Below are 27722 nucleotides of genomic sequence, written 5' to 3'. Positions count from 1 at the left end.
GTAAAAGTATGAGGTGAACCTCAAGACCTTTGCACACCATCTTTGTATTTCAAGCCTCTATTTTAACATCTAGGCTCCATTTCGGAGCCACAAGTGACCAAATTTGATAAGTTATCAGCTAAGCTTGGTTAGCATGCTTCCTTAGATTTCACACGTACTGTCTGTTTTGGTATCCTCCTATTGAAGAGGCCATGTCCCCAATAGTACATAACTTTAAGCTATAATTAAATTTAAATGAGTGAGTACAGTTTTCAAAAAGATGGAATTTAGATATGTTCATTTCTGCTGGAGTTTTTAGCACTTTGCTTCATTTTTTTCGTCCTGCTTTAGATAAAAGAAACAAAAAACAAACAAACATTACAAAAGACATGTGTCAGTAAATACTATTTATACTACTTTTTGCCCGATAGCACTTTTTCACCCAAGTAATGGATGCATTTGCTGTGATAACTATGATCTTTATGCCAAAACAAAAGTTTATTCACAGTCAGAGTTTTTAATGAAAGGCACATGTTTTTGGTACTAAAATCGAGAATTTATTAAAATAAGTCCTAAAGCACATTTTGACCTGTTCTGATCACATGTTTTAAATTTCCTTTCACACAAATGATATAAACATGTTGTTGTCCAAACACTCTTAAAGGTTTGCAGATGGATCACTGGATTGATCTTGACTTTTTAATTTTTTCTCAGTAACATGAAGCATCCAGTGTCGACCACTCCAGTACATTTAGTCCTGCACATAATCAGGCTCACTGGATGCTTTACTTGAGCTCCTGTTATACCTAATGTGAATCACAAGTGTGGAATCCACTGAATCAGCTGTTAACGCACATATGCAGAGATCAAACACTTCAAACATAAGGAACATGTTGGTTCTTCTTGCTTTAATGGGGCTGATGGTAAAAACGCTTGAAGATTAGTGCAGCATTTGTTGTTGTGGGATCCCTGCTAAGTTCACTTCCCTGACCCCCGAGGCTCCCCTCCCCTGTTGTTCCCCCTCATCTCTGAGGTCTGGTATCCGTGAGAAGACCCCACTCCAACTCTACTCCACCAGCCCCCCCTTCCTCAGCTGAAAGGCCTTTCTCTCATTAGCATGCCCCTGGGGCTTCTCGGCCTGCTGTTGCCAAACAAACACAGCCAATATCTTCCTCACTGTCTCCTCTGGTCATCTCTCATCATTCATTTTGGCCTGGCCCTGTTATTTTCATGAGTTGTTTCTCATGGTGTCGTCGTCTTGGCTTTAATTTCTCCCTCTTTAAGTTTTTACAGGTCTTTTTTTTTTTCTTTGTGATTTTCTGTTTCTTCAGTTTTCACATGCTGTTTCCTCTGTTGTCTCTATCAGCCCAGAGGATGCTCTGCGTCCCCGTGTAGGAAATGTAGACGTGCCTTCCTTTCATGTGTCCTCTTTATGATTTAGAAACCACCAGATGTAGGGAAGAGACCGGTCAGAGGTTGCTAATGTATGCTGCAGGAAAGAGGGCATATGGTGCAAATCAGAAGATGAAGGGTTTACCCTTGACCACAACACAACCACACAGCATGCACTCTCGCCCTCTCTTGGACTCTGGTCACATGGGAGATAGACAAAGATGACTGTGTGCATATATGCTTTCAGCCTAAGCTATAGTTTTCACCCACAGCTAAAGTAGTGACTTCCACTTTCTTGTTGTCACCAGATTTCCTCCCATTGCTTTTCTTTCTGAGACAGAGATGCCCAAGAGGAGGAGAATGAGGAGTGTGTTCATGGCATGGGCAAAGATTTCTGTGTCATTATGAGGAAACTTTAATTTAACTGTCGGTTAAGAAACTGTTGATTTATTCAAAGAGAATATATAAAAGTTTTGGTCAAGGAAGGCATGTAGTAAGCTCAAGAAAGTGCTTACCTGACAAGATCTCAAACAAAAGCTGTGATTTACTGTGGAGAGTTGCCTTAACAAGGCAGGACACAATTAAACGATGGAACATAGCAGCAAGGCAAGTGAGAGACGGAGATACAGAAGGCAGAGCCATGCAGGAAGGAAAGAGAACGAGAAACGAGACTGTCAGGGGGAGAAAGGAAGAGAGAATCTGCTGAAAAAAGAAGAAGAAGAAGAAAAAAAAAACATTTTTGCTGGGTAGAAGAAAAACAACCATGGAAACTCAATCAGACGAAAACCAAGACCAGAGGCAGGACAAAAGAGGTACCAATGAGCACTTACAAAGAGCCAGTTCAGTTCTTTTCATTGCTGTGTTTGCTGGGGCTTTAACCTTCTCCAGCATGCTTGGTTTCGTTTCAGCTTTTGCTCTTTGGGGGATTTTAAAATTTTAGACCAACATCCATGCTTCACTGTTTTGTTTGAACCAAAGTTTTCAGTTCATTTGCAAAATTGCCTGTGCATGTTGTGTGATCTAATTAGTTTAAATCTGTGGGCTGCTTTCAGCAGACTCCACTCCTGCAGCAGGAGGGACAATGTGTTGCCGCAGGTCATCATCGCGCTAGCGTCACAGGGTGCGTTTGAGTTGTGTTTTCGGGGAGGACTGATGATTAATGAGGCGGATGAGGGGCGAGGACAAAGATAAATGAACCTGACATTAGCAGTGTTACATCAATAGCCTTGAGTAGTTTGTACACTAAAGGGGGAGAGAGAGCGGGTCATTAACTTGCTCATCACCTTCTTGTAGGAATCAACAGGACTCCTTGAATTTTCTGTCGCGCTTTGTGAAATAAGACAAGCAATTTAAAAAAAAAAAAAAATACAGTCATATGTCTCAGGTTGCTGACAATGTGATGAGGTCAGTAGCTTTGCAAGCAGATTCAAATTATCATGTTTTTTTAGAAACAAGAACTAGCCTTTGCATTTTTTTTAAAGTATTTTTGGTTGATGCATAGCTTAGCTATTTTAACCCAGTTAAAGAATGAAGAAAAAGAGACTCAAACTGATGACACTACAAATGACATTATAGTTAGATGACAGAGCTTCCCAGAATTCCTTATTTCCCTTCTCCCCACATGTACATAAAAAATGATGAGCCTTTACAGTCAGCACTGCCTGTTAGCGTTAATGAACACATCCTATATGTTTGTAAGTCTCCCCTAGCATGTGCAGTCAGGGGAATTGCAATCAGTCTTTAGGTTTCTCTTCTGAAATCGGCACAGTGAGACCACCTCTAACGAATTTCCATGCTCCCTCATCTCTTGAGAATTACCATTATAGCCATTAGAGCAATTTTAACTATCGCTCCACTCAGCAGAGAGTGTGGAAAAATAAGACTCTTTTTCATAAGTGGTGTTTTGGCAGTTTGCCCCAATGGAGCAACAAACAACAATACTTAGCATTAGCTGTAAACAAACACATCTGTTAGCAATGAGCCTAGATTTTTTTTCTTCTTTTTTTTAATTGAAACTGGATGGTGTTTTTAATGGAGCTGGAAGCCAGCTTGTTGTTTGGGGAACTGGGAAGAAATTGAGGGTTTGCAAACTGTTCACTATAAATTGTGTGTATCCAAGTATGTTTATATCTCTGTGGGGGTTTTGCTTGTATATCATATGCATACTTTTCTATGTGCATATGATTATGCAGTGCTTGTTTATGCTTGTGCTGTGTGTTATTCTTTGTTTGGATAGGTGCAACTGTGTTTGTGTCTGGTATGTACCAAAAAAAAAGAAAAGTCTTCCAAAACACCGCTCACATGTGGTGCACATTTCTCTGTTCAGCTAAAGCAGAAAATAGGCATTATTCCACATTTACCAAGCATCCCAGCTAAAGATTTTGATTATGATTATGTTGGCTTGATGACTGTGGCTGAGGGATTGAGGGTGGCAGTGATGCAGCAAGGTTAGCTGAAGGGGTTAGTGATGACTCAGATCTCAGTGGGCAGTGTGTGGTAACTTCATTGGACAGATAAATAAAGGAAAGACTGGTAATGATATTACTCCCTGTATGCCTACTGGTATGTGGTAATTTGATGAAACTAGATTTTGCCCTTTATAATCCCTTAACAAAATTTACAAGTGATCAAATTATTTGTTATCCAACTCCAGAAAAACAAAAACAAACATATGAAATAAGAAAAAAATATAAAAAAAATAAAGAATCAACCTGAAGGGTAATCTGTGAATCTGCCAGTCCAGTGAGACACCCAAGTTTTCTTTCTCTTCTCATTTATTGTCTCGAGCTACTGCTGGCTATCAAACAAAGGAATGAAATGCTCAAAAAATGAAGTAAAAAATGCCCAAGCAAAAAGACAAAATAACAAAACTGACACCTAGTAAATTGTGGTGCTTTTGGACCCCTGGAGGTCTTGGACCCAGAAGCAGTTCCACACTTTACTCTCATTAGCCGTATGTCTCTGTCTGTCTTCGTCTCGGTGTGTTAGAACTTCAGATTCCAGCTTGCTTTGCAACTCATGTTGGTCTTAAAACGCTATCTCATTCACACGCTGACAATCTGAGATGCTTTGACAAACAGGATCCTCCTGGAGTGTGAAGCGGCTGCTGTGGCCCATTGTGACTACGCTGTGTACAGTGCTGGAGGGGCACACAGGATGGAGCTCAGTGGTGAGCTTGTCCTGGGCCTGCAGCCTGTGGGCCGGAAGAGCAAGGCCGTGGTTTAGTGCTATTCTGAATGGCCCCTGAGAGTCCAGTGTGATGGACAGTCTGGGGCTGCACACACTGGCTCTTTGTATCCAGCCTTCTTGGACTCTCGCTTTCTTTTTTCTTTCTTTTCATGTTTTTTTTTCTATTTCTCTCACACAATGTCACCCACACAGACACTTTAAAAGAAAAATCACACAAACATCTTTTTCTCCCTGTATCCTTGTGATACAAATGTGTCAAATATAGCTTCTGTTGTAAGGCCAGACTACTACTGCTGTCGCAAAGAGATGGACAATAGAGTGAGAGGAAGTGGTTGGATGCCTAACTAGGAGTATTAGTCAGGGAGCAGGAGCATGTGAAAGTCATCAGAGGAAAAGGGTCCAATGTGATTTTCATTTAAAGTCATCCACCCAGAGCCAGTGGGATCCCTTCATTACAAGCTTGTTGTTTAGAGAGTCACCAGCTCCTACTGTTATCCCCCTGTGGAGGAGGAGGACTTTAGCTAACACAGGGATTTGCAACATCCTGTAACATCCTGTATTCAATGTAATCCCGCACTGTACTCTCAGATAACAATCTATTTTACAATAAGATACACAGATTACAGAACTCTGTAAAGTTTTGTGTGATTCGTTTGTTGGCCTTTGGACTTCTTTCATGGAGTTAGATGCAATGATCCTCTAAACTGTCCAATAACATTAAACAGGAGTTGTAGCTATGAAGAAGTACTGCTTCTTGCTCCCAGCCAAGAACTATTGTTTGTACAGTTGACCAAAACCTTTGAACACCACAACACGCATCTCCATCATAATCTTGGTTACTAACTAGTGAAAGTAAACAAAAGGAAAACAAGTACTTGTTTAACATCTAAAAATAGTGAGACTCTTGTTTACTTTGCCCGACTTAATGGTTGTTACTTCTTGAGAAAGCTCATAATAGATTTTCCAGTATCATTGTTTCCTTAGAGATATTTTAGAAATGCTGTTAACATTAACCACCATGAAATGCCTTCTTAATAGATTAAGTGGTTACATTTTAAAATGCATTTTACTATATATTTAGCAGCATAAATGTCCTTTAAGCAGACTCAGTTTCAAGCCTTTAACCGAGATATTTTATTTTCCACAGCAGTTCCACATAGTTATCTCAAAATAAAACAATATGAATTCACATTTCCATAGCACATTTTTACCCACTCTGCAGGATGAATTAGGTGTATAATAACAAGTGATTACATAAATCTCCAGTGATGACGAACAGGGATGCTTGCTTGCATGCCATTGGCTTGCATTTTTCAGATAAAAGAAATATCACCAACAATATTTCACCACTAAAACCAGCCTGAACCTTTGACAAAAGGCAGGATAGAGCCATGCTTTCCTGTTGTGCATTTAGAGATGCTCTTTTGCATATCTTGGTTTTAAAGAGTGTTTATTTAAGTTACTATTACCTTATCAGCTCAAAGCAGTCTTACCATTCCCCTCTGACCTCTGACATTAAAGGACACTTTTGCCAAGAGAACTGCTGCTCATGGGATTTTTTTCCCCCCAAACAATTCTCTGTAAACACTAGAGATGGTTTTGGGAAAACCCAGCAGTTTGGGAAATACTCAGACCAGTCACTAACCACGTGACATTCAAAGCCGTTTAAATCACCTTTTTTCCCCTATTCTGATGCTCAGTTTGAAGTTCGGCAGGTCATCTATGGCCACATGGTGCTGCCTTGTGATTGACTGATTAGATGTTTGGATCAATGTGCATTGGTATACCTAACAAAGTGGCCGGTGAGTGTATATACATTATTGAACTGATGCTGTGCTACTGCGTCAACAATGCTAACAGGCTGTTATACAGTTTGACCTGGAATGACTATCTCAGGATTCTGTCTAATAAGTAAAGCTTTGACAGAAGCCTTTGTGAATAGAGAAATAGAGCACTATAACAGTCAGACAGAACATAAATGACAACCTAAGTAGTTTAGCTGTGTAAATACCACCCATGATTCATTGTGTTATTAAATGGTAAATGGTAAATGGCCTGTATTTATATAGTGCTTTACTAGTCCCTAAGGACCCCAAAGCGCTTTACACATCCAGTCACACACCCATTCACAAACTGGTGATGGCAAGCTAGATTGTAACCACAGCCACCCTGGGGCGCACTGACAGAGGCGAGGCTGCCGGACACTGGCGCCACCGGGCCCTCTGACCACCACCAGTAGGCAACGGGTGAAGTGTCTTGCCCAAGGACACAACGACCGAGACTGTCCAAGCCGGGGCTTGAACTGGCAGCTTTCTGATTACAAGGCGAACTCCCAACTCTTGAGCCACGATCGCATATTAAGCATAACTTAAGTGATAGCTTAAACATATCAACATTGTCAGTTCTGTTGGATAGCTGCTTAAGGACAGTGATTAAACAGACTGTATAATGTAGATTTTCTCTCTTTAATTGCACTTAGTTGGATAAGCAGATTCCTGCCTTGGCCATGTCAGGTTAATATGAACCTTTTGCATATATTAATTTGACTGAAGATTGCCATGATATGCCTATATGATTTTTTGCATTTTATAATTTCAGATTTCCTTATGTGTTTGGACTTTCTTCTCATTTTCAGATCTAGTAAGGCAATTAATAAAACTATTATACCATGGCATCTGGTGGTATGTTGCCAGATCTTGATCTAATATGGGGAGAAAAAGGTTCACAATATGGCATTTACTACTACTTTTGTCAATTTGTTTCTAGTATTTAGTTGGTTTTGCACTTGGAAACACCTGCATGCCACAGAACTGTAAACATTACAAAAGAATAGGGTGGTGCATAGTTGTGAATAGAGACTTACGTAGTCTTGATTGGGGCTCGGGAAGTTGATTTTTAGCCAACATTTCCCAGTGTGTCAGAGCTACCTGACAGTACCCTCTCCTTCTTTATTTAAGTGGACTGTATTTACTTTGCAGCTGGGCTCAATATCCTGTCGAGCTTTGTGATCTGACTCCCAGCAACCCACTCTCCCTGCCTGACATTTTCATTACAGAAATGTGGGCTATGGGGGAAGCTAGCGACTCTGCTGTGGGGTATGCTCATTGAGTTGTGGTTAACATGCTGCCATGGCAACTCCTATTCATTCACTGTGGGATAGAAATGTTTTTAATCGCCCTGTACTACACAAACAGTCTGACTGCAAAAGTATTGACCTAGCAGCCATATATCTGTAAATTTCTTTTGTCAAGGAAGGCAAAGCACATGGACACAAATCAGCTTTCAGTGTCCCAATAGACATTTGGTCTCTTACCTCAAGAAAAAGATAAAAAAGGAAATGGACTGGTTCCTATATAGCACCTATTTACTCAAGTTGAGCACTCAAAGCGTTTCTTACTTTTCTCTCTGATATTCTCACACACGCCAATGGATGCATCGGGGGAAACTCGGGGTTCAGAATCTTGACATATGGACTGGAGAAGCCAGGGATTGCTCCAGTGACCTTCCCACTGGCAGCTGACCTATTCTGCCACCTCATCTACTGCTGCCTTTCTGTTGTTGGATGTTTACAGTTAACAGATACTCACAGACTGGCATAAATCCCTATTCTAATGAATGCACATATAAGAGCTTTCTTATCGTTTATAAGTATTAGCTTAAATACGAAAGCTAACTGGTGAAAACCAGCCCAAAGAACACTTTGCAGAAAAATGTGACAATTGCAATTCTACTGCAGAAATGAGTACGAGTAGACTGTGTTTTTTGGCTGGGGTCACCATGTGCTAAGCTTTAACATCATTCTGGGTGTGAGGTTATAGCTTTATGCTAGCTTGTTTTTTGTAGATCGTTGTAGAGCTGGTGTTGTGTTCGCAGCAGTGGATAGATTTGTCTGCCTGGGCACAATATTCATTTTACCATCATGCCATTATCCTGTTCATATCTATCTCCCTATGGAAATACTGAAATCTGATGATTGTAGGGCAGAGGGCATATTTGTTTTTGTTTTTTCCTTCTGATTAGCCAGTATAATTGATGAATTTGATTGAAATGTTAATATTGAAAAAAAAAAATAGATCTGCAAACAGTGCTTAAATAATACCAATACATCAGTTGACCAGTAGCATTGGACTGGCGGATAATTAACTTCCAAAAAATACATCAGTCTTAGACCATATGTTGCCTAGAACGTATCAGTATCAATATATGCAACACATGCTTCGGGGAAACTGGGTATAGTGTCACCATATTGTGTGTGGTACATGGTTGCCCTGATTTCTTTAATGGACATTGTTGTGAAGATAATTAATCATCTAAATGTAGACAGTGTTAATACAGTTTATACAGAATTGTTGTTTTGGGGACTTTGTGACAGTGCAGTTTGCTTATTGTTATTAACACTGGACACATAGCAACATGGACATGTGTCTGTGGTTACCTGACATATAAATCTAAAATTCCTTCTACATCTGGTTTGATGTCCAGAAAAATTTGACTGGTTAGCTGCTAAATATTTTACTGGTTTCATCAGCAAGTCACTAATCTGGTTAGTTGCTGCTGCTTGATGCCCAATGAGTGATCGGTACTGTAAAAACATTCTTTCTAACAGCGTTAAATGTATTAAATAAAGATGGGAAATCAGGCATAGGCCCAGGTGTGGGATTCAAAACATGAACAGACAGTGACCTGGATGTCCTGTGGCTGTACAACATCCTGTCATACACATGTGGATCTGATTGTAAAAAGGCTGCGGCTTGTTTGCGTTTTTCCACAGACAGTGTGTTGTGATGACTGGGCTCCGTTTCACAAGGCACAAGAGCACATAGGATCAAACAGACTCATCTAGGTCACTTCATTTCCCTCATGTTTAGCTGCCATTGATTTCCTTTAAAGCTTGATACACATGCATCGCCCTGACCTGCTGGATAGCCATTAGTGGCCTGTGAGTGAAGTGATGAATTGTCAACTGAAACGTTACAGCAGTGCAGATTTTAAAAAAAAAACAACCCCTCAGTGGCACCGAGCAAACTGTTCCTTTTCCTCATGTGCTTTGCATTGCAGTTGTTTTTGAAGGAAGTGCATTAACCACAAGAACATGTTTTGAAAGTTGTTTTGAACAGATGTGCTGGGACTGCCTGAACCATTTCCTTTTGTAGCAATGACGATGAAACATCGTTATTTAGAAAATTTAAATTGTAATTGATTACAAAATGATTGTGGCAGACCAGTAATAAGTTCAGAGTATGCGCTGCCTCTTGGGTAATGTGCCCTGGGATAGGCTTCATGGATGAATGGATGATTAATGTAACGAATCATCTCATAATTAATTTTTCTTTGATTCGTATTCCACAAGCGAAACACGCTCCCTTTTATGGAAGTGGGGTCTGATGCTGACATTAATTCATTTCATTGCCTTTCAAAGTGAAATGATTTGGAATAAAACATGATGCTGAATAACACCCGCTTTTCTTTCTTTCTTTTTTTTTTTTTTTTTTTTTTTGCACAGGTTGCTTTGAGTGCTGCATCAAATGTTTAGGCGGCGTGCCCTATGCATCTCTGGTGGCTACGATCCTCTGCTTCTCTGGTGTCGCCCTATTCTGTGGATGTGGCCATGTGGCCCTCACTGGCACTGTGACCATCCTGGAAAACCACTTCTCCAAGGTCACCAGCGATAATGCCATGCTCACTGACATGTAAGTGGCCTCATACTCTGTGTGCTCTAAATAGCTGCATCAAATGTTTGCCAGAGTCTGACAGATGGATTACTTACTTGGCAGTTAGTCTGATTTTTTTTTTCTCTTTTAATATTATTTCCCCTTTAATATCAGATGTATTGTACGTCATGCTCACTGGTAAAAGTGTCTCTGCATAAGCATTGCAGTAAACACAAGTCCAAACCATAAGATGGATAGCGTTTTTAATGAGGTTGACTTTATGTAGGCTATTTTTAGATGACGTTGTCTCCCACATTTACCTTATCCATGAGAGCAGTCCTAATATGGACCCTTTTTTTTTACAATGCAGTCCATTAGTCCTGACAATAAAAGACGAATAACATAAAACAGGACTGCACATATGTTTTGTGTTTGGGTGGATTTAGAGTGCACTGTTTAATTTAAGACGTCCTCAGTCTGTCTCTTGGTAGATGATTTGCAGAGACACGCATCACCTGTTGTCTCCACATTTGGGCTTATTGTCTGTCCACACTGAGAAACTGTCTGTCACAACAATAAAGATGAACCTTCTCTGTATAGAATACATGCATATGCATTGTATGGAACTATTTTTAGCTTCTTTTCTTTTTTTTCTTTTTTTTTAAAGGCCGGTTTTGGCCAACGTTTTGAAACTTATCCCAGCTTTATTGGCACAAATAAACTCATATGTAATATTTCCTTTAACAGAATACAGCTGATGCAGTATATCATCTACGGCATTGCTTCATTTTTCTTCCTCTATGGGATCATTCTGCTTGCTGAGGGTTTCTATACAACTAGCGCAGTCAAGGAACTGCACAGCGAGTTCAAGACCACCATCTGTGGACGATGCATCAGTGGAATGGTATGTAAATACCACACTTTTTTTTTTTTTTTTTTTTTTTTAAATAGAGCACACTTTAAAAAAGGTTTAATGACACTGTGACATTCCTGTGTCTTTAGTTTGTGTTCCTCACATACATCCTGGGTGTGGCATGGCTTGGTGTGTTTGGCTTCTCTGCTGTGCCCGTCTTCCTCTTCTACAACATGTGGTCTACCTGTGCTGCCATGAAGTCTCCAATGGCCAACTTCACAAACATTGATTCCATCTGCGTGGATGCCCGTCAGTATGGTGAGAGAACAGTACTGTTTTTCTTCATTGAGATACTCAGTGAATAGCTTCCTGTTAATATACAGACCAATACCGTATTATACACACCACTGTTACTCCTTATAAGAAAATCAGGTCTGTGTGGGGCCTCATTATCATTTAAAAGGTCCTACAAGGTTCATTTATGCAGTTATTTACAAGAAAAAGGTAAGAGGACAGTACTGATAAAAAATGAGCCAAATTTATTATTTTTGTTTTAGTCTACAAAGTTCAGACTAATAGACAAATAAATGCATAAAATAATATAGCCTACTTATACATACTCTCAAATGGCACATGATAACTATATAATTTATATATAATTTTAGGTAGGTTACCCCCAGGGTTATAATATGTTTCCATTATAACGTTAAGTGCACAAGTTGAGCCTAATGACTGCTGTCTTTGCAGTTCTTATGATGGTGAGGAAATCCTCATGTTTAAAGTTGAGCATGTCTCTGAAACACTGAATTGTTATCAGCTTAGTAGTACTGCAGCTCGGCGTTGTGTTTCTTAGGTTTGATCATGATTTGCATGAGACAAGGCTACTATTGGTTGCAGGTGTAAAGGTGCTTTTTAATTTTATGACAACAGGAATTATCCCGTGGAATGCCACACCAGGCAAGGCCTGTGGATCAACGCTAGGTGACATCTGCAACACCAATGAGGTAAGGCGTGCTTGTGCAAACATCACTCATCCCGGAAGTGGCACACAGAGCAGGGTGACATAGGATTCTGTTTATTGAAGACTAAACACTGTTAACGCTGCCTGTCTTTTTTCAGTTCTACCTGTCTTATCACCTGTACATCGTAGCGTGCGCCGGGGCAGGAGCCACTGTCATCGCTCTGGTAAGCTTCCGTTTGGTCTCTCCATCCTCACGTTTTAGTCCATCTTCACATGGTTTGTATTAGCAGGTCATGTGTCCAGTGCTTTTCTTCTCATTCCCATATGGTTAATGTAGCCAAACCAATGATGATAACATAGTCTTTTCCAAAGCTCCAACTTCATTTTGCTGTTTACCCTCAGCTTAGATGGACATGACCCTATTTTGAACAGTTGCTTTTTTGTGCCATGATTAGGATTCTTTTTTAGAAATGACACTTTAAAAAAAACTGTTAGAATTCTATAAAATTATACTTCATGATCTTTAACATTTTACTGCTGCAAACTTACTGGCCACTTTACTAACTTGTCACAATATTAGTGACGAGGAGGTCACTGGCATGTACTCTTACCACCTTTTCTGTTCTCTTCCACCAGCTGATCTACATGATGGCTACTACTTATAACTTTGCTGTTTTGAAGTTTAAGAGTCGAGAAGACTGCTGCACTAAGTTTTAAACCGTTTTAGGAACACAGTGCACCATTCAAGGCTGTGCTGAGTAGACACCGTTGCCACTGACAACAGTTGAACTAAAAAAAAAAACAACAAAATCTGAGAATAGAAAAAAATCAACATCTCTCCATTAGTAATCACAAGACATGTAAATAGCTGACTGTATACTTCTCTTAGCATTTGGTATCCAGGGATAATGCTCGTCTGAGGACACCTGATGAGAGTTGTCTTCAGAGTGGGATGATGGTGTTTAGTTGACTGGTTTGTTCTGCTTTCCTTTATACTTACTTATTGAAATATGTCACCAGCAGAATTTTTTTTTTTTTTTTTTTTTAAATAGAAATGTGCGCAGCTAGAAATCCACAATAGTGTTATTTATATTTGTAATTTGTGAAGGTGGTTTTGGCCTGCACAAACCACATGAGTAAGTTAGATTAAAAAAAAAAAGACACACACGCAGCATTAAGAATGCAGTTATTCACCTTCCATTAGCTGGCGAGCTTCAACTCCTGAGACACTTGTAAAACAAGTGTGCAGGTTTTAAAAAAGCTGCCATTCTGAGATCTGATAAATACACTAGACTGCACGTGGCTCATATAGACGTACAACACGTGGGCATCTGATGACGAATATTGAAGGTGTTCTCAGGCTTAATATTTTTTGATTGACAGATTAGCATTTTGGTGTGGATGGATTTTAGTACAAACAATCTGTAAAATGAGCTGTGATGGCGGCAAAAGTGCCTTGTCCTTGTATTTCTTTGGTTTATTTGCTTAGCCTTAAAATCTTTCAGAACCGATGTGTGAAACACGGAAAACCTTCAGTATTATTAATTTTTTGGGTCATGAGTTAGATTCTAAACTGAACTAAAATGTTTTATTCAATGTGTTATGCTGATGAGTATTACCACAACCAGCTGTGTATTGTAGAATTCAAAGTAACTGCACATATGGAAAGTAGCAGAAATAAAGGGTTAGGCCAGTACCGTGCATATAGATCTGCATGAGGCCCTATTACTCGGATTAATTCCATGTATTTTATAAAAAGAGAAATGATCCTATTTTAGAGTACAGTATTTTTTTTTCTATGAGAGCTGATCCTGATATTACCCCAGCTACGAAGTTGGCGTTTTGTTTCATACATTTTCCTTTATTCTTTCTCAAAGTGCCATTAAAGAGCCATTTGTTTTTATCTTAACACTGAGCCTGCATGCTTACAGTTTTCAGATACTTTGATCTGTTTATAGTTACTTATACTCCATATTTCATATATTTAAATTTCTCCTAAGTTTTTCAAAGACTGTAGCTTTTACTTTCTTTATAAAATAAACAATCTTTGTTTACAAAAAGAATCCCCACCTGGTCTATTTATTATATATCCTACAGCTCAGATTTGCAAATTTCAGAATCTTGTGCTTTGCACTAACCTAAGCTTTTACAGCTCTGCTCATTTTGCATGTACAGCCTCTCGCTATCTTCCTCCACTCATCACCTCATCTTTTAAGTGTCATTTCTGTAGTATTGTGTGTAGCGAGGTAATAACGTCGAGTATTAGTAATGATTGTAACAGCACTGTTACAATACCCGTAACATTTCTTTTTCCACAGTGTCCTTTTTTTGTTAAAAAAAAAAGCATAACTTTACGTTCGTGTATGTCCGTAATGTACGTACTGTAGCTCTGACTCCTGTAGCTTGCTTTGCATCTTTGACATGCTCACCGGCCATCCACCTCACCCTTCTCTTCCAGATCCACTTCCTCATGATTCTCTCAGCAAACTGGGCCTACCTTAAGGATGCCAGTCATATGCATGCCTACCAAGACATCAAAATGAAGGAAGAGCGGGAGCTGCAGGACATCACCTCACGCTCAAAGGAATGCCTCAATTCCTACACATAAGGATATTTCAAGCTTACAATCCACACGCACACATACATAAGCACACATACTTACAATAACAGACACTGTGGCCAACCACTGTGGGCCCTCTGGACCAAGGCGACTCTCAGCTAAAATAACATGCCAACTGACACTGTGCAGTACTAACCAGGCTCCTAACAGACTAATGCATCAGTGTTGCTTTCTGCACTAATTGTTTCACAACTGCTCTGTGAAGTTTCATTCATGCTAATTTTTATTTTTCATTTTCTGTAGGGAAGAGTGATCTGAGTTCTGATGTTCGTGTGTTTTTATAACCTTTGTTGTATTTTTTGCTGGTGAAGCTTGTGACATTGCACTATTCCTACACAGCACACCAGTGTTTCACAGTCTTGCTCGATCCTTCTTTAGTTTTCAGCTAAGGAAGATGAAACATTTTGGTTTTTGTTGTTTTGCAGATGTATTATACAAATGAACAGCCTTACATCCAGAGTTGTGCATCACACCATACTGACCTTTTTAGGGAAAGTAAACCAGATTCTTCTTTAAAATAGTTGGTAATACATGCACTATAAATCTATAATCCTTGATGATTATGAATTTACTTGCATTTCCATCTCAGTTGGTGATTGTCTGAATGTTGTTCATTAGTTATGGATTTTTCCTGTACAGCTACTTAAGTCATAGCCTACATTACCTCTACCTCAGGTGAGCACTAGAGCCTATGGACAAACAATTCCCATTGCAAGGTGTAAAATAAACCAATTCCAGTTGTAAAAAGATGTCTCAAAGATATAGTAGATAGGTTTGTGTAGCTACACCCCCACACATGCACAACAGTTCAACTGATTCACAGTACTATAGACTTTGGATAATGCTACAAGAAAAACTTACTCTGACCTGTACGTATTCATTTAGGCACATAGGAGGGAAAAAACAAAAACATCAGTAATTGCCAATGAAGAGTTGTGATGGCTAATAATATAGCAGTGATTATCTGCAACATGCACAATATGATCAAAAATGACTTGATTTAACGGAAATCCTATTGATAAGCATAACTATGTCACATGTGTTTGTTACAATTTGAAAACAGAACTGAAGAAGTTCAGTTAAATTTATTACAGGTCAAATTTTTTCATTTCTTACCTTTTTTCACAATTTTCTATAATTGTATATTAATGTGCAATTTTCACAATGTTAAAATAACAACTTGTAATCTTTATTAGCTGAGTTACAGGGATAATTCGAGATGTTACTTTGTTGTATAAAGACGACCACTTCTGTGGTGACCTGTGATGTACAGTTATGTACACTGACTTCAGTAGTTGGCAGTGTTTGCCCATTTCCTGTTTTTCTAACAGAATATAAAGCTATGTAGCACATTAGTTATAGATCTTTTTTTTAGGTTCTTTTAATCACTTGAGAAGTATACTTTATTGTTTTGTTGCCTGATAGTATGCCTGTATTTTCTATGTATGTCAAGGGCTTCCTCATGATTAACTGATACTTAACTTTCCAACTGTCAAGCAACAATTAGCCACAACAACAGTCCTTTAAACAGTTGTATAAAATTATAAATGGTAAATTCAGCCAAAGTATGAATGCCAGTGTTAAACAGTATCTGTTTGATACAGTGGTACAGACCCTACAGTGCTTTATGTAGGACTGGCAATAGGTGTGGTCGAGCGGATAGATGACAGATGTACATGAAGGTAATGTACGCCACATCTTGTCTTTGTATGTTGTGTTTCCTGTTAAATGAACCAAAAAAGTAAATACAAGGCTATCTATCAATCACCAGGAGGACAGTAATCAGTTAAAAGAAAACAAACAAAAACCATCCTGTCTGACTGGAAACCCCTTTATGAAACAACTTCACCGGCCTGTTGACTGTTTTTATGAAAATAAATAAAAATGTTTTTTTTAAAAACGTTCTTCCAATTGTGGTGCTTTTGTTCTTTGCATGATAGAATTGATTGGTATACAGATTTAAAAAATGCATTTATTTGAATTTCATACAAAAAAGAAAACATGTAGGACTGATAAGCAAATTCTTGAAATATCTGTTTTTATACACTTCAGATTATGATGCCACAAACTGATGGTCAGCTCACCAAAAATCATCATCTTCATCCTTGTGTGAATATGCTGCAATGCTGAGACAAAATTGAGTTTATTAGTGAAAGCCTCGAGGGACAGAGTTAAAAAAAAAAAAAAAAAAAGTAAAACAGTTTAAAATTAACAACATGAATCCAGAACAAAAAAAAAAAAAAACCCTCAAGTATAAAGTACGACCATGATAAACCACAAAAGCAATTAAATGTTATTGAAAGAGGCTTATGTAAGTCCTGCACAGCTTTTGAATTAGAAAGCGGAAATAGTTTGTCTAGCCAAGTCAACGGTTTTAATTTACCTGTCTTCTTTATCCTCAGTCAAACTCTTGGCCTCTGGGCTTGCATATTCTGCCTCTTCTCTTCGAGAGCTCTGTAGAAAAAAACAATCCCAAAGAACTCCAGTCTGCATCGAGTCTCCTGTTTCATTTGTACAGAAGCCTCAGACAAACATGGATGCAACTTACCTGTGCATGTTGCTTCCCTCTTGCTTCCAAGACCATCTTCATGTATTTGTCCAGTGGATTTTCACTTTTAGACTCATTATATTTCTCTCCACTGATTTCTTCATCTACTCCTTTCTTAACCCCGGTTTCTTCTTCTTCTTCCTGTTTTGGATTTTCCACCTCTTGCAAAAGCTGATTAGAATGGGATGTTATCACATTAAACATTCATTTAAGGTCGCCTTTATGAGAAGTTTAGATAGTTTAGCTTATAAAAAGGATTTCTGCAGGAAGTGGGTCTAAGATAATCATTACCATCTCTTTCTCTAGTCGCTCAAGTTCTTGCAGCTCTCTCTCTCTGGCTTCTTCCTGCTCCCTTTGTCTTTTTTCTTCCCTTTCTTTCCGCTCTCTTTCCCACCTTTGTTCTTCATCTTCTTCCTTTTCAGATTCAACCAAACTTTGTGGGAGTTCTAGAAATAACATGAGTCATCCTTTGGGTTTAAAGAGCAGTTTACTGAAAATTGGCGGCAAAATGAGCCAACTGATTTTTACAGTTTGACTTATGATGTACAGTAAAAAAAAGGCTTGTATTGTCATTGGAAGTCAAGAAAGATTATGAATCGTTGATGAGAGAACTAAGACTCACCCGTTTGGCCCTGTGAGTCTATTAGGTCTTTTGGGAGGTCTTGTGGGTGGGGGCCAGCAGGGGCCTCCTCGGAGAGAGGGACAGCAGTGTCCAGGAGAAGCTCTGGAATGTGGCCGGGCTCTGGAGGGAGACATGCACAAAGAGATCTTTTATGCCCCACCATAATGCAACAGGGCCAGAGGACCAGCACAGAATACATAATCAGCGGTCCTTCATCTTCACCATTGTGCAGGGCCACTGAAAGGCCAGTCACACACTCATTAAAAAACAGCCATCCAAAAATTCTAGGCCTCCATACTGGATACATTACACATTTTGTTACATTAGTGATTAAACACTATCAACATATAGTTAATCATTTTCTAGAAATATATTCTAGTGACAGATGGAGCAAACAGAAATTAATCACACAGCACACTTTTCAGCACTCGCATCATGCACAGCAGTCATGGAATTAAAATAAACAGCACATAAACTATGAGTGTTTATCCTGGGATACAGTGAAGATTTTCCAGTATAAGAGGAGAGCTATACTTCTACAATAGATCCCCAGGGAACTTGTCATCTCCACTGAATGTCTTGTAGCTAGTCAAACAGCATGAAGCACTACTATAAAAGAACTTTATGTTCTAACAGTTTAAAAGTTCCCCTTTGATCACAATTTATGGCCCAGAACCTCTTCCTCAACAGCAATGACGCGACCAGACTGCTGAAGCTCAAAGTCGGTTGTATGAGTCACGTACACTGCAAACATTGGCTTCAGAAATACATGACCACATTCTATTTGATTATGCTTTAAACAATAAGGGGAAAATACTAAACAAAAATCAACTAACAACAATGAACAACACTGAGTACCTGATAATCCTCCAGTGAGATCTTCAAGGCTTATCTTCTCAGGCTGTGGGGAAGACTCTGAGCTGGAGAAGACTTGCTGTAGCTTTGGTGGACTGAAGGACACAGTGGCAACATAGGCATTGGTATTCACTGTCTCATCATAAAATGTATGCGAAACACTGCACTGTCCTTGAAAGTGATGCCAGATGATACCTGGAATGGTCGCGTGCTGTGCTCCTGAGCTGAGGACTGCGAGGTGGACTGAGCTCGGAGGACAAGTCCTCTGAGGTCACCACCTCATTGTGGAGGGCAGGAGAGAGCTGCCTGTCAGACGACAGCTGTGGAAGCAGGACTGCAGACACGACTGGCCCTAACAGAAGGAAGGACTTAATATTAAAAAACACATCTGAGGTAGAAACGTGCTCAGAGACTGATGTGTAGAGATCTGGACAGACTGACCTGAATTTTCAAATAATTTCCATAGAAAATATACAGTTTACATGCATGTGTGCAGCATATAAGCACTGAGAACATAAATCATTATTCAGTTTTTTGACATATTACCTTCTGTAAGCTCTCTTTGAAGATTATTCTTGAAGGAAGATTGTGTTGTAGGGGATGGGTGCTTGGATAGAGCCAAGCTTTCATCTGGAGCGTTTCCATTTTTTAGGAACAAAGGCTCGGTCAGCGAATAGAGACTGTGGTCAACAAAACATGTGGCCTGTGGCTGGTTATGATCTTCTGAGAAGGTAACTCTTGATTGTGCAGATGGTAAAGTCTTTCTGGTGCCATTGGAGGGGGATTGGATAGACTGAGGAGACAGTGGTCTGTGTGAGATCTTTGGTTTGTGGACTAAGTGACTGTGTGAACGGAGAGGGTCGTGTTTTCTAAGAGGAGAGTCAGGGAAATGAGAAGGATGTGGTTGTTGTGGGGAAAGAGGTCTTGGGGGAAGCATGTGTGAGATGGTGGAGCGCACTGCCCTCTGCTGGTAGTTCCTGTAAGCTTCCTCTAAAGTCTCAGCCTCCCTCTGCAGCTCCTTGATCCGAGTCTTAGCTTCAGCTACCAACTCCAAATCAGAATCTGGTACATCACTCCAAGGCGATTTGCTTCCTCCCAGATTGCCATCTATTTCACAAACATCATAACCCACCCTGGCCCTCAGCAGAGTTCTGTCCACATAGATGTCAGGAGGAACCAGCTTGTCAGCGCCGAGCTCTAGTACAGAGCGATCAACAAGAGATGGTTTGGGATTACGCAGCACTTCATTTTCAAGAGCTGCCGGGATCACATGAGTCGCACAAAAGGAAGAGAAAGGGGAAAGGCAAACACGATGAATGTTGAGTACTACTACAGAATACAATCCACCATGAAAAATCAGAAAACCCCCCCAAAGCTAATTAGAAATAATTACATGGGGCTACACCAGAAATAGGCAGTTAAGACTAGAGTGTTGATTTCTTTCTTGCTTTTACTCAGTTTTCTATAAAGACCATCAAAAATACAAATAAAAGGATGAATCAATATGTGCAATGTGTAACTGTGTACAGAACTGTATGAGCTAGAAAAGAAAGCAAGCCTGCTTATGAAAAGCAAAAATAAAGTCAACTGTACTTAAAGCAAGATCATCTGATGTGATTAGCCACATTAACAGGGATGCCACATCAAAGTGTACCTTGCTGAGTTTGGTGAAGCTGCATTTTAATGTCCTCAACATGGTTAGCCATCCACTGGGATTTCTCTTTACACTCTATCAGCTGAGCTTTGAACTGGGCACATTGCTCCATCTGCAGAAAAAAATGGACACAAAAGTGAACGACATGTATATTTTTTGATAACCAGAGATTTGAGGGCATACTGCGAACACAAATTCTTCAAGGTGAAGAAAAATTGTTTCCCACAGCAAGGAGCTGTGATGTAGCTGACCTCACTCTGGAGCTGTGCCTGCAGCACCTGTTTCTGGTTGTCAAATTCTTCCGCATCCAATCTGCGAGCACTCTGTAGCCTCTGAAGCTCCAACTGCAAGGATAGTTGCTCTTTGGATGGTTTGCCCAAATCTGAGACAGGATATATACGACTTAAAACATAACATAAAAGTACAGCTCATTTCCCCCAATGCATTTGTCTTCAGTGGGAAAACTGTCAGATGAAAAAGCATCTGGTTTTGTATGGAGCAGTTCTTGACCAGCATGACATTACAGCACATGGGGCCCATTATCATGTCACTGCCTTTTGTTAGCATTGAGGAGAGAGGCCCACTGCTCCTTTGCCCCATCTTTAGACAAGATGAATACTGTAAGCCTCAGAGAGAGGTAAGATTTTCTTTGCCATGGGTAAAAGGACCTCTGTCTCTGCTCCCATTCACTCATCCCCCTTTCCTCATTGGCTGTCTGCAAAGCTACAAACAAGACACAGAGGCCCTACTTTGGCAGGCGAGACACATTCAAGAAGACTCAGCTCAGCCAGAGGCAGTGGGATAAGACTACCAAAAATGCTTCACAGTACACTGCACCTTACACAGTTCACAATGAGCCTATACTCATGCACTCTGAATGCAACACAGGAACTTCAAGAACCTCGCTTATGGCAAAGACTGCAAATATTCAGACTTACCAAAACTAGGATTGCATTTTAGACACAATAAATCTGGTTATATAGTCCCAGGCTATAAGATAATCAGATGTGCATTATTATAAACAGAGTATGCCTGATTGTGTTTTTCATGTTTTTAACTGAATAGGGACACTCTCCTGGTAGACACTCGAGAGCAACCACCACTCTCTACCTGCATGAAGAAGCCGTTTCTCCTCTTGGGCCTCCTCCAGCTGTTTCTTTAGCAGCTGCAGCTGCCCCTGCAGCTCTGCTTTCTCTTTTGTTAAGCGGGGGTAGTCACTCATGCTCTCCATTCTTTCCCTTAACAGCTCCTTCTGTTGAGTCAGCAGAGAAATCTGCTGCTGTGCTGTGTCTAACTCGATCTGGAAAAACAATCCCGCGAGGGATATTAAAAGCATGGGAACCGAATCGCACTGGATGGCATGCATTTATCACAGAATTAAACTGAATGCTAATATAATTATTTATCATTTTGCCTCACGTCCACTGAAAAGGGTGAAATTAACAAGGATGGATGGATTTGGGTCTTTACCTGCAGCCGCTTCAGCTCCGAGCACGTTTTACTGTGGTCCTCCAATTTGGCATTAATTGCAGCTGACTCCTTTTGGATACGGACAGTTTCCACTGAAAAATACAAAGATGTGAAAGCAGACAAAGCACAGGCAACAGAAAATTGGTCATAAATCCTTCACTGACTGACATACTTGCCTTTGTTTCTGTTCTCACTTTCTGTGAGCTTTTCTGTTCTCTTGATGTAGTCCTCCTTTAGTTCAAGCTGATACCTGATTTAAAGACAAGATGAGACATTTAAAAGCAGGACTAAAACTAAACAGTACAAGACAATGTGACTTGTTGTTCTTTCTACATTACACAAAGCAAATACTCGACCTAGTGATCAACTACAGATTTGCAAAAGCAATGTTGTCCTCTGTCAAATACATGGTAAAGTCCTCTTGTGTATGTTACTCTATTAATTGCTGTTGCTGCTGATAGCTCTATTCTTTTGATAAAAAGAAAATCACTTAAGTTAAATAAAGGTTGGTACATTAATTAACTCAGTGTCATTGAGATATATTTACTGCTTTATTTAGCAGGAAAATATTTGAAATTCACCAACAGGATTACTGTATTGATTTTTATGTCACAGATAATGATGATAATGTATACTGTATAGTATACACACAGTACTGACAGCAAGTACCTGGAAAGTTCATTCTTCAGCTTCTGGTCATACGTGTCCTCCATGGTTTTCACAGCCAGTTCTCTCCTCCTCAGCAGCTCTTCAGCTGTCTTGATCTTCTCCTCATGGATTTGACAAGTCCTATTACCATAAAAAGACAACAGCAATAACTATGAACCTGTGACCACAATGGAAGAGTGCAGCATCATTTCACTCAGATAAATAGTCATAAAAAATTCTTACTTTTCGAAGGCTTCTCTTCTCATCCTCAGCTCATTTTCTCTGCTACGTAGTGTTTCAATTTCCTTCAGCGCTGACTGTCTCTCAATGTATAAGTTCTTTTCTTCAATCTATAGAGAAGCGAAGTGGAAATAAGAGATAATTAGTCTATCTTAAATTTAAGGAGAAATAATTTGAATGTAAACTGTAATGCTCAGAACCACCCATAATCAAATTGCAGTGGGATATAGAAGCCTGATGCCAAATCATACATACAGCTCAGGAAATGAGCAGCAAGGTTTGAGGACTGAGAACAATTTAAAAAGATCAAGTGATAGCCAGTAAAAGAAAGTTAGGTAAGAAGGCCAGAATCCTCAAACTGACACCAGAACTTTAAGGTGATATTATTAGTAAAATATTCATCTGGGTGTCAGACCTTTGAAATCTTACATTACATGTTCAAGGTTTATATGAGAAAAAGAGCACCTCATTGTAGCAGCCATTTACCTCTTGCTGTTTTTGCAACCGATCAATAGCATTTTTCTCTCGCTCCATCAGGGCCTTTGTCTTCATTTCATAAGTCCTCTCCAGCTCCTGCTTCAGCCTTTCAAATTCTTTATGAAATTTGGATTTTTCTTCCATCCTCACCTTGGCAATTTCAACTTCTTTAAAATGTTCTATCTACAAAAGAAGATGAAGAAAAAAAGACAACATTGAGGCGACCCAACCTGGAGGAAAACTATGTGACCAAATAAACCATGTTTGTTACGAGTGTGTACCTTTAAGTTCATTTCTGTTTCCATCTGCACTTCAATGTCTTTTCTATACGCAGACAGTTTTGACTGTAATGGAAACACTTTGTCCTCATTGTACCCCAAACCCTCGTATTCCCGATCTATTGTTTTCATCTTCTCTACTGTGAATGGAAAGACAGGGAGAACACATTAAAACTCTTTGTTGGAGGGCATGAATATAAAAAGGCCAGTCACCGTCAGACATCAGTTCATACCAAGAGACTCTCCATAACTTGTCTGAGTGTCGGCATCGTGGCACAGGTTCCGAGTATAATGATCTGTTAGCTGTGTTAGAAGGCTGATCAGGAACCCTGGTAAATAAAGACATAATAAATCACTGGAGAGACTCTCGAACAAAAGCAGTTTTATTAGAAGTAGAAGGAACAGGACACTGTACATACCCCTATCATGGTTTTCTTTATTTGAAGACTGTAAGAAAATAATAATGGCGCTTTTATTAGTAATTACACTATGTCTTAATACTTATATCAAAAAGATGTTCGAGGTTCAAAATAATTATAAATACCAATGACTTGTAAAGGTTTGATTCAGGGCGTATTTTAAGAAGCTGAAGAAGGTCTTCTTTTGTAAAAACCTGTAAAAGTAGATCAGAGACCTTCATCTCCATCTTCTTGACACCTCAAGCTACATGTACATAAAAAGTCATACACACCTTGTCTTTAGATAATCCGCTTTCAGGATAGAACACAGAAAGTGTGTACTCATACCCAGAGTTCTGGAGATGATCTGCCACTATGCTGTTACAGGCTGAAACTAAAATGGGTTCATGTTTCACATGTGCTGGCCTGGGAACTGGTTCTTGGCCTGCCAAAGCTGGGTACTTTAACTCCTGGATGAGCTGATTTCGCAGCTGTGCCTAAATAAGATCCGAATAGTCAAAGAGAAGGATGAAGACCAAACACTGAACATTGCTACAGTGCTGTGAAAAAGTATTTGGCCCCTTTGATTAACTGTAATTTAACACCTTTTTTTGTAAAGTCGAGCTCAATTTCACTATCCACACCCTGGCTGATTACTGGCAGACCTGTTGAATCAAGTAATCACTCAAACAGAAGCTGTCTCACAAAGTGAAGTAAGCTAAAAGATCCCAAAAAGCAGCACATCATGCAACACGCTATCAGTGTGGAAAGAGTTACATCACCACTACTAAAGCCAGTCTCACTATCCAATTGTTAGAGCTATAAAAAGTGGTGACCTTTCTGAAGAATGCCCAGCCTACCAGAATTACTCTAAAAGCAAAATGACAACTCATTCAAGATGTCACTGAGTTCCAAGGAGAAAACCACTGAGCAAAAGGCTCAGCTCACATTTGCCAAAAAAACGTATTGATGATCCTCAAGACTTTTGGAGAAAGCGGAATAATGAGACGAAAGTTTCACTTTTTGGAAGGTTTGAGTCCCATTACATCTGGCTAAAAACTAACACAGCATTTCATAAAAAGAACATCATACCAACAGACATGGTGGTGGTAGTGTAATGGTCTATGATCTAGAAAGTCCTGAAGGAAAATGTCTGGCCATCAGTTTATGCCCTGAAGTTCAAGCACACCTGGGTTATGCAGCAGGACGATGATGAGAAACCTGCCAGGAAGTCCACCTCTGGATGCCTCAAAATAATGCCAGATGAATGTTAAATTCTAATTGCTTTGACATAACCGTAAACAGTCCATAAATGCTTAAAAACCTTTCAATGTGGATGAATTTAACAATTGTGCAAATAAGAGTGCACTATAAGTCCTCCATGGTGATGTGAAAGAAATCGAGAAAGGCAAATACTTTTTCACAGCAATGTATAATAATAACAGCACCGTTATTAACATTGCTTACCTTGAGTGTATCAAGAACTCCTTTACTTTTAAAAGTCTGATAGAGTCTTTTCCTCAGCTCGTCAGGGGATAACGCATCTTCCTTAGAGGAGGACATAGCTGGGATCTTTGCGAGACCTGACATAAAACAAACAGAAGCAGACAATTGGACGACGAGTGTGAGAATAAAAACCTTCGCTTTCAAAAACTTTCCCAAGTATTATTGGTTGTTATCAAAATTGTATTCCTCTATCTTCGCAACATGTGCACCATGTGTATCTTAAGAAGAAGAATACTCACCTGCCTGACGACCACAAACCTTCGCGTCTCTTTTCTTGTTCTTGAAACATTTAAATCCACCGTCAACGGAAAAGCTTGGTTCCGTGCATGCGCATAATTATGACGTCACGTCGAAAAACCAAAAATGTATTTATTATAATTTAATTATATGCATTCAGTGTTTCATATAGCATTGTTTCTAAAAGTGCGTTAGAAAATAATTATCATTTAAAAGATTTAGTACAAAAAAGTTTCGCTACTTTATTATGTCATCATTTTGCGACTGCTGTTCTTGCGATCCAGGAAACGCAACTAACAGGTAAACAAACACCGGTTTTATTCCTTTAAAAACAGATATATGACATACCTTTCTATTGTTTCTATTCATATAATGCTTATCTTGGTCTTACAATAGTCATGTAGTTTCTTTAAGCATCCGTGGAGCTCCGCGGTTAGTGCTAACTTGCTATCCAGAGGGTTTACAGTCATTTTAGGTTACGCTGTCATTATTTTCTACTTATAAGTTTGCTTATTTCGTTGTGGAGGGATTAATTTCAGATCAGTTTATCTTTGCTGAGAGGAGAAGACGATGTCTGGAAGCTTTTACTTTGTCATGGTTGGTCATCATGACAATCCTGTGTTTGAGATGGAGTTCCTGCCAGCTGGGAAGCCCGAATCAAAGGTAACCTCGCTTAATTTAATCACTCAATTACTGAGCTACAGCGCAGTATTTGTCTCTATTTGTGTATTTGACACACTTACACATTTCAAATAATCAAACAGGTTTCAATGTTAGACAAAGCTAATCTGAGTAAATTCAAAATGCAGTTTTAAACGATTAATTTGTTTATTAAAGGGAAAAAAGAAAGTTAATCAAACCCACCTGGCCCTATGTGGAAAAAAATAATTGCCCCCCTCTTAATTAAATCATGAAACAACTGTTCTTACTTACATTTACTTACATCATACTTACAGGATGATCATCGTCACCTAAACCAGTTCATTGCACATGCAGCCCTGGATTTGGTGGATGAAAATATGTGGCTGTCCAACAATATGTACTTGAAAACTGTGGACAAATTCAACGAGTGGTTTGTTTCTGCATTTGTCACTGCAGGACATATCCTTTTGTTCTGTTTCATGTGATAATTATTTCCTGATGCTGTGTCAGTTGCCCGATGAAAACACATTTTTTCTTTGCTCAGCATTAATTAAGATATTACTGTTTTTAGACTGATAGCAAGCGAGCAAGCAATTTATTTATATAGCACCTTCAGACAACTCCCAGCTGAAAACAAAGGGCTGTACACTTATGAAAGGGGTAAGTTTGTTAAATAATCTCATTTCAGTGGTGTAGTTTATACACAGTATTTGTAATCGAAACAGCAAGTTGAATAACCAAAATCAAGCACAAGTTTTGAATCTTCTATTAATCTACATCTTAAAAAACATGTTAATTCATTTAAATCATTGGGATTTAAAGCTATGATCTAACATGTAATATAAATATGGAAATCAGGGCCACCAGTGTGATTATTTTGGGACTTAATGAGTTTGTTATCATTGTTTCCAGGCAGATTCAGTGTATGGGCATGTCTTCCTTTTCTTTAACTATTTGCAACACATATAAGATTCATCATGCTGCACGACATGCGACAAGAAGATGGAATCAAAAACTTTTTTAACGACGTCTATGATTTATACATCAAGGTAAGTCGTTATCCAGGTGATAAGAGTATCTTAGCATGATGTGACATTTGGTATATTTTGCTTTTAGCATTTAATCTTATCCTGCTCTGTCTTTCAGTTTGCAATGAATCCATTCTATGAAATCAACGCGCCCATCCGCTCAACTGCTTTTGAGAGGAAAGTCCAGTTCCTTGGGAAGAAGCATCTCCTGAGTTAATCACTTCACACAAAAATTTCAATAGTGTCTTTATGTTGTATATAGTTAATACAGTTGTTTCTGTTCTTCTTTAAAAATCTTCAATGTGTTCAGAACAAAAGTGGATTTGTATAAACAGTGTTTTGCATTGTGCGTGTTTGTTTTGTTTTTTTAATAGAGTGGATGTGGCTGCTTTGTGTAACATTATGGCTTCAAATTTCATGTGCACTGCAAAAATATCCAGAAAGAAAATATCTGTAAGTTACTGCAGAGCATAG

General features: G+C 39.2%; 3 protein-coding genes across 7 annotated transcripts in view; 2 read left to right on the top strand and 1 right to left on the bottom strand.

Annotated features, from left to right (window-relative positions):
- gpm6bb (glycoprotein M6Bb) overlaps positions 1-16549 on the top strand; it is a 29184-nt gene extending 12635 nt beyond the window's left edge. The window contains exons 1-7 of one of the 3 annotated variants that reach the window (XM_082508402.1): positions 2031-2183; positions 10064-10250; positions 10959-11115; positions 11214-11382; positions 11995-12068; positions 12184-12249; positions 14484-16549. In XM_082508402.1, the coding sequence (XP_082364528.1) occupies positions 2135-2183; positions 10064-10250; positions 10959-11115; positions 11214-11382; positions 11995-12068; positions 12184-12249; positions 14484-14633 (852 nt within the window). In that variant the 5' untranslated portion in view covers positions 2031-2134 and the 3' untranslated portion in view covers positions 14634-16549. Of the gene's footprint in view, positions 1-2030; positions 2184-10063; positions 10251-10958; positions 11116-11213; positions 11383-11994; positions 12069-12183; positions 12250-12661; positions 13069-14483 lie in introns of those variants that run through there. The other 2 variants (XM_082508404.1, XM_082508403.1) reach the window with 2 other exon arrangements.
- Positions 1444-26098, bottom strand: ofd1 (OFD1 centriole and centriolar satellite protein). 3 transcript variants are annotated; one of them, XM_082508393.1, is made up of 25 exons: positions 25927-26098; positions 25585-25654; positions 25303-25418; positions 24129-24332; positions 23982-24050; positions 23857-23884; positions 23671-23766; positions 23441-23577; positions 23169-23342; positions 22686-22792; positions 22464-22583; positions 21971-22044; positions 21795-21886; positions 21435-21624; positions 20576-20706; positions 20325-20436; positions 19217-19927; positions 18866-19022; positions 18674-18765; positions 17816-17935; positions 17485-17639; positions 17194-17364; positions 17029-17099; positions 16730-16771; positions 1444-1468 (listed from the first exon to the last, which is right to left on the bottom strand). In XM_082508393.1, the coding sequence occupies exons 2-25, from the start codon at positions 25628-25630 to the stop codon at positions 1459-1461; spliced, it is 3225 nt and encodes a 1074-aa protein (XP_082364519.1). In that variant the 5' UTR covers positions 25631-25654; positions 25927-26098; the 3' UTR covers positions 1444-1458. The 3 variants fall into 3 exon arrangements, with proteins under 3 accessions (XP_082364519.1, XP_082364521.1, XP_082364520.1); XM_082508395.1 differs by lacking the exon at positions 25927-26098 and having other exon boundaries at positions 25581-25653; XM_082508394.1 differs by lacking the exon at positions 1444-1468 and having other exon boundaries at positions 16598-16771.
- trappc2 (trafficking protein particle complex subunit 2) lies at positions 25789-27597 on the top strand. The gene is made up of 5 exons (XM_082508406.1): positions 25789-25878; positions 26105-26241; positions 26535-26683; positions 27188-27269; positions 27367-27597. The coding sequence occupies exons 2-5, from the start codon at positions 26149-26151 to the stop codon at positions 27463-27465; spliced, it is 423 nt and encodes a 140-aa protein (XP_082364532.1). The 5' UTR covers positions 25789-25878; positions 26105-26148; the 3' UTR covers positions 27466-27597.
- The last annotated feature ends 125 nt before the right edge of the window (positions 27598-27722 follow it).

The sequence above is a fragment of the Aulonocara stuartgranti genome, assembly GCF_965226115.1.
Source record: "Aulonocara stuartgranti genome assembly, chromosome: 16".
NCBI lineage: Eukaryota > Metazoa > Chordata > Actinopteri > Cichliformes > Cichlidae > Aulonocara > Aulonocara stuartgranti.
This window is presented reverse-complemented; position numbering and strand designations above follow the sequence as displayed.

Excerpts from the sequence above, each read along its gene's own strand:
- ofd1 (XM_082508393.1), bottom strand. The coding sequence starts at position 25,630 with ATGTTTCAAGAACAAGAAAAGAGACGCGAAGGTTTGTGGTCGTCAG. Across the intron at positions 22,584-22,685 it reads AGAAGAGAAGCCTTCGAAAA|GACTTGTCAAATCCATGAGG; the intron begins GTAAGAATTTTT and ends TTATGGTAATAG. Across the intron at positions 17,365-17,484 it reads AGCGACTAGAGAAAGAGATG|CTTTTGCAAGAGGTGGAAAA; the intron begins GTAATGATTATC and ends CATTCTAATCAG.
- trappc2 (XM_082508406.1), top strand. The coding sequence starts at position 26,149 with ATGTCTGGAAGCTTTTACTTTGTCATGGTTGGTCATCATGACAATCCT. Across the intron at positions 26,242-26,534 it reads CTGGGAAGCCCGAATCAAAG|GATGATCATCGTCACCTAAA; the intron begins GTAACCTCGCTT and ends TCATACTTACAG. Across the intron at positions 27,270-27,366 it reads TCTATGATTTATACATCAAG|TTTGCAATGAATCCATTCTA; the intron begins GTAAGTCGTTAT and ends TCTGTCTTTCAG.